The sequence below is a fragment of the Vulpes vulpes genome, chromosome 12 (genome assembly GCF_048418805.1).
Source record: "Vulpes vulpes isolate BD-2025 chromosome 12, VulVul3, whole genome shotgun sequence".
Taxonomy (NCBI): domain Eukaryota; kingdom Metazoa; phylum Chordata; class Mammalia; order Carnivora; family Canidae; genus Vulpes; species Vulpes vulpes.
Window position 1 is genome coordinate 3,123,071 of NC_132791.1, and position 12,595 is coordinate 3,135,665.

Sequence of the window (12,595 nt, forward strand, 5' to 3'; positions counted from 1 at the left end):
ACACACTCCAGTATGAACACAGACACACTCACCATAGCCTGGACACACACGCAAACACACACCTTCAGGAAGACTCGGAATCTAACACCACAGATGTTCGTATATAAGCAATCACATACAAACTTGAGAGTAGAGAACCTATCTCAAACAGCTGTAGACACCACATCAAAGGCACATATTCCCCTTGCAGCAGAATCCCAGTGTTCCACGAGGACACGATCACGCAGACACATGCATTTTGGCATTCACATATGGACAGCAACACTTAGAGGCATGTGCACAAATACACAGATCCACATTCATGACCGTGTAAGACTTATAAGCACACCCAGGCATGTTCAGAAACTCCTGTTATGCTCCGACCAAAATATGTTCTGGGGGCAGCCCCGGTGGCGCAGCGGTTTAGTGCCGCCTGCAGCCTGGGGTGCGGTCCTGGAGACCTGGGATCTAGTCCCACGTCCGGGCTCCCTGCATGAAGCCTGCTTCTCCCTCTGCCTGTGTCTCTGCCTCTCTCTCTCTCTCTCTCTGAATAAATAAATAAATCTTTAAAAAAATATATGCTCTGAAACACTCAGTCACAAACACGCTCTAGGGTGTGGCAACATTTTAAGTTTCGACAACCATGTTTTCCAAAAGTCCTTGCTGTTCTTCCTGGGGAAAAAAAATATGTGCTCTTCTAAGAATTCCCCTTAACATGACCCACATTAACCTCAGTGACATTATTTTCTCAGTAATAACGTCTGCTCTTTCCTAAATGTGGTCACAGGGAGTGGTACTCAACAGGAAGCAGCAACGTGCACTCCCCACCTAGAACCATTCCATAACCCCCCGAAAAAAGTCAATGTTCCATCAGAAAATACTCATTTCCTGCAGAAGAAACTGCTGTAGCTCTTGTCACATGGTCACCTCAGCCATATCAGCCCTATGTTTCTGGGACCTCCAGGTCAACCCATTTCTTGGCCTGCCCTTAGCCCTAAATTGCACATTATTAGACCAGAAATTTGGACTTGTCTCTCTCTATTACAATGAGTGCCACTTTCAACCAAATTATTTTAATGTTTCCTTCATGACAGTCATAACTTAGTAGGTAATAACTTTAGAGTGACATCAAGTGACAAAATGATGGAGTGTATTTTACATATTCGCTTGAATGATAGTGCTTAAATATGGAAATTTCCAGCATGTCTCTAACAGCCTTATTTACGGTAAGAGTTTATAGAGGAGACATGAAAAATGAGAACTGGATTTTATAAAAACAAAAATGTATCAGGCAAAATTAGTTAATAAATAGAACATCCTAAAGAATGGCCAGGATACTTGTGGATATGCGTTAATCAGAATTCCTTTGGAACTAGTGGCTAGACTTTATTTAGCCTTTGTAAGGAAACTGGCTTAGAGTAGTGGGGAAGGGATCTGAATCAGGATCCTTTTGAGTCATCAAGCGGAATTTCAATTGCATTCAATAGAAAAGGGAAAAGTGGGCAAAGACCTGGTTCAGTTAAAACTGCCCAAACAGCTTTCAGAGAGCTAGCATGTCATGAGGTAGTTTCCACTCCAGAGACTCAGTTGAAGAACTATATCTCTTCCCTGATCTCTCTGGGACCCAGTCTCTTAGTTCTAACTCAGTTTGATGGGGTAAGAATTGAGTTGACTTTCCATGGACTCAGCCATGGACTCCTCAGCTGATTTGGTGGAAGCATCCACCTGGAGGTTCTGTGGTTTGGCACAGCATTATCCCCTCCGCACCGTAAACTCCATGAGGTTGGCAGTCCTGCAGCCCTCGTGCACCACTGAATCATCCGCCCTTAGCACAGTGGCAGGTACATCGCTAACTGAACAAGTACTGGGTCCAGCTGGGCAAGAAGCACCGCAGGAGCTTTTCATCCTCAGGCAGAGTTTCCTGCTTCATGCTAGCTGTTTTCTGCATCCTCTGTTCCTTCTGGACTCCACGGTTTACCATCCAGCAAGGCTTTTCGGAGCCGTCTCCAGAAGATGTGCCGCCCCAGGACGCTGTCTTCCCATTCCAGGTAAGTGTTCCTGCTGAGGAGGCGATACAGCTCCACCTGCTGCCGCAGCAGGGACTTCTCCACCTTCTGCAGGACAATGAAGATGATGCCAGCACGACTGCTAAGAAACTGCCAAGTCTGGGCAATCTCATACTCAAAGATGCACCACCGACTCTGGATGAAGTGTTGGGACACCACAACAATAACCTTCCGGCTCTTGTAGAAGCCTTCCTGGATGATGTTGGCGGCAATGGCCACACCAGGAATGAAGTCTCTGTAGTGAAGGCAGAGCTGAAAGGGGGGCACTCCCTCCTCCAAGTTCTTTACCAATTCATTCCTCACCCAGTCTTCATCCTGGCTTGAGTAGATAACAAATGCATCATAGGTACTTTCACCTCTGTTATACCTTTTGCAGCCAGCGAGAAGCATTAGGTGAAAATAGAACTTATACGCTAAAACTGCTACCAGAGAAACCATGAGCACAGTGAAAACTGACACACTAATGATAGTCTTGCTCCTCTGACAGGTGGCATTCCTAAAACTTAGCAAGGGCATGTCCTGCATGTCTAAAGGTTTTGCACACACCATTTTTTCAACTTCCACCAAGAGCTGCCTGTGGTCTTTGACCCACTGCAGGAAACTCTGATGTTCACAATCACAAGCAAATTTATTCTTAGTAAGATTTAAGGAAACTAGATTACTTGGAAAATGCTGTTGTCCTTGTTCCTTGAAGGCTACTATTCGATTAAAACTGCAATCTAGGGTCCGGAGGGAGAGGAGAGGTTCATAAGCTAGTGTATCCAATGACAAGAGGCTATTGTGACTCATATTTATCAACTGAAGTTTAGGAAGTGAGACAAATGCTACCTGGGACACCCGTTCCAGATGACACCCAGAAAGGTCCAGAATGGTTAAGTTAGTCAGCCCTTTGAAAATATTTGGAAGGAAGTTGTCCGGAAAAGAATTATCAGCCATTTTCAAGACTTGGAGGCTGACCAAGCCATCAAAAATGCCATGGAAAACAACTTCAGTGCGAGTATAAGAAATATCAAGGTAACGGAGGTTCCTGAGGGACAAGAATACTGAAAAATCACTGGTCTGCTTCAAACTGGAATGCTGTAAATCTAGATATTCGAGTTGTTCTAAGCCCAAGAAGTTTGAACTCATGGTAATGATTTCATTGAAGCTCAGATCTAAATGCTTCAGTCTGGTTGTCCCAAAATCAGAGTGAGAGCAGCAAGTCTTGAAACTCAGGCCATTTCTACTGAGATCTAGAAACTCAAGGCTTTCCATCTTCATCTCAGCAAAAGTGTTAATACCTTTGTTGGAAGTGAGAACAAACTCCTTGAGAGAGTCCAGCTCCCATGCGGGAAATTGTTCTAAGTTACAATGAACTATTTCCAACCGTTGCCATCTGAGATTTTTAGGAAGGTATTTTGGTGTGTCTAAATACAGATGCGCCAAAGAAATTGCAGAAATGTTTACCAAGTGGTTAAATAAGTTAGTAGTATCCTCTGAGAAGCTATCAAAGTATGCTATCCGGAATTTTTCAATGGTCAAATTGCACAGTCCTTCCAGGAGAGAATTGTCAAAGCTTTCCAACTTCCTTTCATTTTTAAATTCTCCCAGAACCAACTGATTGATCTTTAAGCCAGCCAGACCTTGAATAAAAGTTTTCATTACATCTGTACTATTAAAATTACTTCTCAAAGTCAGTTCATGGAGTTTAATTTCTTTAAAGGAACCTGGTTGGATAAAGTATAAAGGGTTCAGGGACAAGTCTAAAGAAAGGTTGAGTAGTGGCATTTTATGTAGAACCTGCAAGTCTTGACGATAAATATTTTGGATCTTGTTATTGGAAAGATCCACGTTCTCCAGGTTGGGCATGTTAGAGAAATATGCAGGTAACTTGAAGGAATGGATAAGATTGTGAGCCACATTAAGCTCCTTCAAGGTTTTGAGATGTCCAATGGGGAAATCCTCTAGAGATGTTAGTTTTGTCTCCTTGGCCACCAGCGTCTTTAAACTTGATAGTCCAGAAAAGGCTCTTGGAAATAATCTCTGGATAGGGTTTCCTGTCAATATCAAGATGGAGAGGTGGTTTAGGCCCTGATATGCATCATCTTCAATTATCTGAATTTCACACCTACAGAGAAAAGAGATACAGATTATATAATATTTCTGGGGAATTAAAACTCAAAAAAGAATAGCCATCCTAGTCATCTAGCTCTTTGTGCAGATGTGACATGATGTGTGATTGTGTCTTGACAAAGACATGAAGCAGGATAGATGATGACATGAGCAAATAAGAAGCCCCACAGATTCAGTATTATCCTACTGGACACAATGACAAACTATTTTTGTCACAATAGGCACATGTGCTAAGAGGAGGCAGCACATCCCTCAGAAGGAAATCAGCTAAAGATCAATAATTGGGACACATGAAGACTGTACAGCTGATGGAGTATGTAACTACCTTGGATTAACTTCAGCCACTTCCTGTCACATGTAATTGTGATTATCCGTCAGATTGGTACAGATGATACAGATAGCCGTTAGCTGTAAGGCATGACAAATGACTGGTAAAGTGTCCACTTCAAAGATATAAAAAAAAATTACACAAGTGTCACAGTTACCTCAAGATTTATGCAGAGCTTTCTATATATGATAGCTAGATATTTGAAAGTTGGAGTTATCACAGGTGAATGTTAGTAACAGGTGATAGGAGTGAGTCCTATGAAAGAAAAGGAAAGTGTACAATGAAACCTTACATCAAAGGAATGGACCTACATCAGGGGGATAAAAGAAGGCTTTTCTGAGAGCATGTGAGTTAAAATCTGAAGGATGGCTAGGAATTACCAAGAAAAGAGAAGAGCAGATACAAAAGCCCTGAAGTAGGCCATGATACATAGAGGAACCCTGAGAAACCGTGAGAAACTTCTGTGTCTGTGGAGTACAGAGAGGGAAGTGGAGGGACGTGAGATGAGGTTGCGGAGAAAGGAGGTTACAAAGTAGAGGCTTACAAACTGGATAAAGCATTTTGAATTTTTCCCCCAGAGAAATAGCAGCTATACTATATACAATATTCATGGAAGTGTCTAGAGACAAGGTGCTTATCCAGGTGAGAAATGGCAAGCTAATGGTAAACACTTGCTAGCACTGCAGGTGCAAGCCAGGTAGCATTTGCAAATGAGTTATTTCCTGGTCCAACCTGAATGACATTTACAATTTCTCCACTTGTCCCATCCCCTCCATGAGGGTCATAGGTAATAAAAGCATTTTAGTCCAAGCTTTTATTGATTAGTAACTCAATAGAGGGTGGTGGGTGCCACAAAAAGAATAATTGAAAAGGGGGCAAGACATCTTGATTCTGCTATCTCCCTGGTCCTCTTATACCTCTGTGGATCTCAGTTATCACTTTTCTAAATGAAGCAACTAAACTTACTTATTTCTTACATTGCTGACAGTTCTAGAATTTTATAACCTGTAACCTTATGTATTAGACTGGAGAGGTCTTGCCGTGTCTCTCTCTCATCAGAGGGAGCTCATCACTTTTGAGGAGCAGAGCATTAGGATGAGGAGAACATTTAACCTGGAAGCAGGAGACGCAAATATGAATCTCTGCTGCCAACAAGCTCCACAAAATGTAGAGCGTGAACATAGATCAATTACAAAAACTCTCTGAGCCTCAGTTTCTTCATCTAAAAAAGAGAAGACAAGTATATCAATAGGTTTCCATAGGAATAAAAGACTGGCTGGAGGACTAGCTGAGTTACTATATGTAAACCCTGTAAAGGAGTATGAAAGGGCAAGGGACATCTATGGTACTATGTTTGTCCCTGTTGTAAGCCAAGATCTCCTCCTGGTTAACCAAAGGGAGAGCTGTCCTGTCTCTAAGAATTTCTCTGAGAGAAATTCCTTGTGTATGTGGTGGTTTGAAGATGAATTATAAGAGACACTGTTTGATAAGAAACTACTTCTTGTTTTAAAAGGGGAGAGGGGTGAGATGCCTGGGTGACTCAATGGTTGAGCTTCTGCCTTCGGCTCAGGGTACAATCCCAGATCAGGGGCTCGAGTCCCACGTCGGGCTCCCTGCATGGAGCCTGCTTCTCCCTCTGCCTGTCTCTCTGCCTCTCTCTCTCTCTGTGTCTCTTATGAATAAATAAATAATTTAAAAATTAAAATAAAAAGGAAGAGGGATAATCTATCTTAATTATAGTTCTTAACAAAATCCTTATTCAGAAAACTGAAATTTAGAAACTAATGAAGTGCTATAGTAATATTTTTATCCTTATAAAGTCTATTTGTAAGGTTTTAAATATATACATGTTAACATTCATTATCACATTTATCCCTATGGAGTAAGTCTCACCATTTCCATTTCACAAACATGAAAACTGACGGTCAGAGAGGTGAAGTGACATGCCGCAGTCCACATGGCTATCAATGTTACAGGAGGACTTGGCTCGGCCTTCTGACCCCCACAGAGCTCTGTGCTCTACCCCACTAGCTTTAAAATGCTCCATTCCGCCTTTGTTATATACTCTGTCGATTTCTAAGTTAGAGTATAAAACATCAGATGCCCACTCTTCTTTCTACAGAAATATCTGCTATAAAGAGGGTTCTTGTGCTATGATCTTAGAATCTATTAAAAGTTTCGATAATAAAAAAACATATGTAAAATGCTTCTGCATTTTCCATAAACTATTGTAGAGAATACGATCCGTTATCCGGTACCTTTTAAAATAAGGCCCTAATGGTGATGATATTTTTAGGATTCAAGTCCCCTCAAAAATAATGATAATAATTTCACCTGTCCTAATAAATGATAACTTTCCCAGCATCAGGAAAGAAAGTCTTAGTCATTGTTCTTTCTCACAACGGATATTTTCCTTTGATCTTGTCACCTTTCTTCTTGGGTTACTTGCATCTTCCTATTTCCCTCTCCTCTATCCCACGTTCAATATTCTAGACATTCTTTGAATCCCACTCTGTTCATGAAATCTGTCTTCACTACCCACTGCAGACAGAGTAGGCCCCTCTTCAGAACAACACAATATGCTGCCTCTAGTTTGCACTAGCTTATAACTTACTGGTGTATATCACCATCTTTATCTCAGGCTCAAAATCCAAAATCAGAATCGAGTAGCATTTATTGCATGCCTAATATGTGCCTGGCACCATGCTCCGGATTGTGACACGTTTCTTCTTTCAAGTACATATGTATGCCCTCTTGAATCGCTGGGATTGTATATACCAATATACTCTTGTTTCCTAGCAGACTGTGTAATATATACCAAGTAGTCAGTAAATATCTGCTGTGAAAGAGTTTGAGTCAATTTTCTTCCCTGACTTAAAAGAATATCGAAAGATAGAGCTGTCCTTAGAAACCTTCTCATCCAGCTGCTCATTTCACAGATGAGGCAATGGGATCTGGAGAAAGGAAGTGGCTTATCCAAAGTTATACAGCAAGTGAGATATCTGTTGAATGAATAAGTGAATAAAGATGAGACTCCTGACATAAGAATGAAGTGATAGAACCGTGAACATTCTACCTTGGGCAATGTGTAAAAGCTCATTCATTACCTGGATAAATCCAGCACCTGCAGTTCTGGGAAGTTGGAGAAGCAATGGCTGCCTAAATGCCTCAGGGGGTTAAAGCTCAGGTCCAGTTCCTTGGTTGATGTGGGGATGTTGTTGGGGATTTTGCTGAGATTCAGCTCCGTGCATTGGTAAGTAATGTTAGGAACCACCTGCAATGATCACACAGTAGATACAGCGTCTTAAAGCGTGCACCTTAATTGCCCTCTCTCCTTTCCTCTCCTAAGGCAGAGCAGTGGAGACCTCCATACAAGTACAGGGTCTGTCCATCCATCCATCTATCCATCCATCCACCCACCCACCCATTCATTCATTTATCCTCTCATTTTATACTGCAGCTTTGGAAGGGCAGAGAATTTACCCTGTCCCCAGTTTCCTAACCTCTACTATCACAATGGCAGCTTTAGGGAGAGGCAATAGAATCTAGTGGTGAAAACATGAAGCTCTGGAGCCCAAAAGTCCTGGATTTCACCCAATTCTTCCATGGGCTATGGGGCAAAGGTTTTTTTTTCCCCCGAGTACCCCCACAATTGTATACAGCCTTGGGGAGACTACCAGTTAAGATGTCCAGACTTCACAGTCATAGCTCAACTTTTGCAGTGGCATTCTTTCCCCTGACTCATTGATGTTTGAGCATATGATACAGAAATGGAGAAAAATATTTAGGGATGTATAGACACCAGTGGTGGAACCTAGTAAATAAGGTCAAATAATTTACGCTCCTTTGGTTTGTGTGTTTGTTTCCCTCATACTTTCCCCAATTCTTTGTAAGCTCTTGTTCTCTAACCTCCCAATTTCTAAATTCTCTGATTTCTTCAACACAACTTCTTACTTAAGCCAGCTAATTTTGGTTTTCTGTTTAAAACCAATAAAATCAGTTAAAAGGATTAAATGAAATAAAGTATTTAAAGAGATTATCTCAAAGCCTGTTACAGTGAAAGTGATCAATAAATGTTAACATTAATTATTAGCAGTTTTTATTAATCCCCTACCATTTGTGGGCATCTTTCTTATACACTATATGCTTTAATTTAATCTTCAGATAAACCTTTTAAAGAAGAAGAATTCAGAGAGAAGTAATATGCACAAAGTATCACAGGTCACATGTGCAGCTCTTCAGTTTACTGATATGTCTCCTGAAAGGAACCCCTTATAGGAACCCCTCCCCCCGACCATACTGTCTAATAGCACATGGTCACAGGCTTCCTTCCTTTACCCTCTTTCATCACACGCTGTATCTTCATCTAACATGACATTGTCTATGTGATTATTCCACATGTGTTGCTCATTTCCCTCACTAGATTGTAAACTTTGGTATTCTTGCTCTCTGCTATGTCTCCAGCACTCAGAATTGTGTCTGGCAAATGGCTAATGCTCACTATTTATTGAGTAAATGAATGAACAACTGACTGAATGAAGATTTGCTTAGATCTGAATTGTTGACATTTTCTCTAAGTGCTGTGGGCAAAGACCCATGTGATAGGGATCCAGACTTCCATGAGCTCAAAATCTAGAGGAAGAGGAGACAGGAACATGACTCACACCACTGAAAAGGACCATAAGCCAGGCCTGGAAAATAACTTCGTCTAGCTCATAAATGGTAGTGATCAATTCTGGATCCAGGGATTATAGATGGCTTTTGAGCAAAAGAAGGTTTCAAGGGGAGTCTTGAAGGATGAGTAAGATTTAGATACACAGAAAGAGGAAGGGGGAGAGAAGAGGGTAGGCAAGAAGGGATGGAAACTAATTCAGAGCAGCTGGTACACGGTAGAAGTGGGGAAGCCTAAGCCGGTGGGGAAGTCAGAGCCCTATAGCGATACTTTTAATTATCTAACAAGTGTAAGTTGAGGACCTACTATGTGCTAGGCACTGGGGGTAGTGTAAGCCTTGACAGTTGGCTTTTCTTGTAATGCAGGTGCCTGATTTTAAAGCTTTGGTTGGGGAGGCATCCACTTCAAAGAAGGCTACCTCCAATAAACACAATGCCAGCCATGTCACTAGGTAAAGTGCCAGGCCACCTCCCCTCACTGAGCCTTCTTCTTATTACTCCCTCTTCCCACATTCACCTCCTCCTAAATCCCTGCTCTAAAGGTTTAAATTCACCAAGAAGGAGGGAGCCAGGGAAATCCTAGCCCCTCATCCTCAGCCCCAGTAAGAACAGAACCCCACATGCTTGAAAGTTTTTTTCTCTCTCTACCTTCAACATTGTTGTGTGGCCCTACTTGTGCTGTATAATTTCCAGGATTTATAAGGAAGAACCTTTCAGTGCTTCAAAGTTCCCTGATGATGATTGCTGAAGAGTATCTTACAATCATAAAGAACCACAGGGGCTGGTTCAACCACAACACTGTTTATTGATAGGATAGGCTGAAACCAGCACAGAACACTAGGGTATAGTGATAAACAAAATTAGCAATGATGTTGTTCACTTACAGATTCCATTTCAAAGGAAAGGACAATTAATAGATATACAAAAATGTATAATCATGTGCTATTAAAAAAAGCATCATAGAGATTAGAGGCAATATGGAGGGTAGATGATCAAGGAACACTTCCAAAGGGAGGTGACATTTAAGCAGAAATACGAATAAAGTGAGGGATTAAATCATGAAGATTCTAAGACTGTATGGTCCAACATGGTAGCCAATGACCCCACACAGCTATTGCACACAAGAAACTTATTCTAAACTGACAGGTACATTAACTGTAAAATAATACTAAATTTTCAAACACTTAATACGAAAGAAAGAATGTGAAGCATTTTATTAATAGTTTAGTCTATATTAGATTTTCAAATAATATTTTGAATATACTAGGTTAAATAAAAATATTATTAAAACCAAATTTACCGATTTTAATTTTTTCAACGTGGCTACTAGAAAATTTAAAGCTATGATTTTTGTTAGCTAAAATGTAGTTAAATAGAAATTTGGCTAAATTTCATTACATTTATTGTTTAAATTTAGATAAGATCATGTGACCCACATGGTATTGCATTTGGGCAGCACTGATCTAAGAACAAAGAATTCTAGGTGGAGGAAATAGCCAGCGCAAAGGCCCTGGGATCGCAAACTGCCCTAATAGCACTCAAAAGTTATTACAAGTCGTTAAGAGGGCAGTTTGTTAGAACTGAGACTCAGGCAAAACAACAACAAATAAACAACAAACAAAAATGTGCAGAGTGAGTTAGAAGAGAAAGGGGACTAGGAAGCAGGAGACCAGTCGCTATCCAAGAATCAAGGCCAGGGGGACTATGGACCTCTCCTAGGGTGACACTGAGGGGATGGGCAGGGTTGGGCAGGCTTTGGAGACTGAGAATATAGGGTGTGATTTTATTCAGGGTGACTTTGATTAGAGGATCCATCCCTATTAACTTGATGGTAGTAGGGACACACAGAGGACAAGCAGCAGGGCTCTGGGCAGGGAGTTGGAGGAAGGGAGGACTTCGACATGACAAATTCATCTTTGCTACATATTAAAGCACATTACTTCCCCAGTGCCCTCAGTCTCAGGACTCCAACTGGTTATGCTCTTCTTGAGGTTCTGAACCTGCCACACACTAAATCCCAGAATATTCCTTCGGTTGTTGGGTTCTACCCTGGGATCCCCAAGCACTTGTGAAGTCTACACAGGGGAAAAAACAAGAGATCCATCGTGAATGAGGTGACATTAAAGTTGGAAAGTGTTTCACAAAGAAACCATCGCATCAGCTGTCATTTTACGTGGTTCTCTTTCTCTCTCTTTTTCCCCATCATCTTTGTCTCTCTGTCTTTTTCTCTATTTCTCTCTCTCTCTCTCCTTTTCTTTTCCAATCGTGTTTCTTTTCATCCTTTGGAACTACTGTTAGATCTGAAGGTCTGAAATCCACTTAGAAAGTTCTCCCTATTAAGAGACAAAATCCAAAGCAAAACAAAACAAAACAACCTTCCTAAAATTGAAAAGGGCAACTCTCCCGAAGCGGAGAGTACAGTCCAAAGGAATGACAGGAAGCAGACTTCTTGCAACCCTCTATTGAAGTAGGTATTATTGTAAGGCTTCTATAAATGTTAAAACCAGCTACAGAGAGTTCAACAACCTATTCAAGGTCACACAGCCCAGAAGTCAAAGAACAGTGACTTTAAGCAGATCTATCTGACAAAAAGCCCCTATTAGCACTTCAAGTCCTAAATGGGCCATGACGCCACGGGCTGCCTGGTTGGTGCCATGTAACCATGAACTGTTTGGTCCCTGTGGCCTCTCAGATTCTTAAGGTAATTCGACTCCTTGTTGCAAATGAAACTAGTCAACTAGGAAGGACCCACAGTGAGAAGTTCTGTGCAGAGGGCAGTGTTTCAGAAGCAAGGCAGATCTCACAGGAGGTGAACCGACATGAAACCACATACCTGCACGCAAGGGTCCCAGCTCTCAGGTCTCAGGCAGGAGAGGAAGGCCATGGCTGGGATCAATATCCCAGCCAGGCGGGTAGGAGACATCATTCTGGCATTTTCTGTGCCCAGAAGTGGCTCTGTGAAACATGACACGCTGTATCCGCCTCCTGGGGTGGCCGCTAGGGCTCTGTGACCTTCTGTCCCCCCGCCGGTTGCCCCGGGACAATTACTGTATTGAAAGCGATGCTGCTGAGTTAAGGGGCAAGAGGAAGTGAGAGTGGCAACCTTAGCGTTCTGGGCTTTTGTTTCTCGAACATTTATGTCCCCAGTCACAGGAGGGGAAGTTAGAAGAAGAAGAACAAAATGTCTGCAGATCAGTGGTCCAAGTAACAGCAAGAGGAAGCTGGCTTTCATCCCAGGAAGTCATCTGACCTCCGGGTTAGTGAATTTAGGAAAACAGTCAGACCGGTCAAACAGCTTATGCAACAATCCAGGGAGGTGGCTTTCCAATTTCATTTGAGTAGTGGAAACTCACTGTATGTCTTATTTTCCTAGGGCTGCCTTAACAAACTGCCACAGGCTGGGTGGCTTCAAGGGCAGACAGCTATTCCTTATGAAGTT

General features: G+C 41.8%; 1 protein-coding gene across 4 annotated transcripts; it reads right to left on the bottom strand.

Moving 5' to 3' along the window:
• Positions 1-1,036: 1,036 nt before the first annotated feature.
• Positions 1,037-12,371, bottom strand: TLR4 (toll like receptor 4). 4 transcript variants are annotated; one of them, XM_026002837.2, is made up of 3 exons: positions 11,990-12,365; positions 7,593-7,759; positions 1,037-4,152 (listed from the first exon to the last, which is right to left on the bottom strand). In XM_026002837.2, the coding sequence occupies exons 1-3, from the start codon at positions 12,080-12,082 to the stop codon at positions 1,911-1,913; spliced, it is 2,502 nt and encodes an 833-aa protein (XP_025858622.2). In that variant the 5' UTR covers positions 12,083-12,365; the 3' UTR covers positions 1,037-1,910. The 4 variants fall into 4 exon arrangements, with proteins under 4 accessions (XP_025858622.2, XP_025858624.1, XP_025858623.1 ...); XM_026002839.2 differs by having other exon boundaries at positions 1,037-4,081; positions 11,990-12,345; XM_026002838.2 differs by lacking the exon at positions 7,593-7,759 and having other exon boundaries at positions 11,990-12,371.
• Between the last annotated feature and the right edge of the window lie 224 nt (positions 12,372-12,595).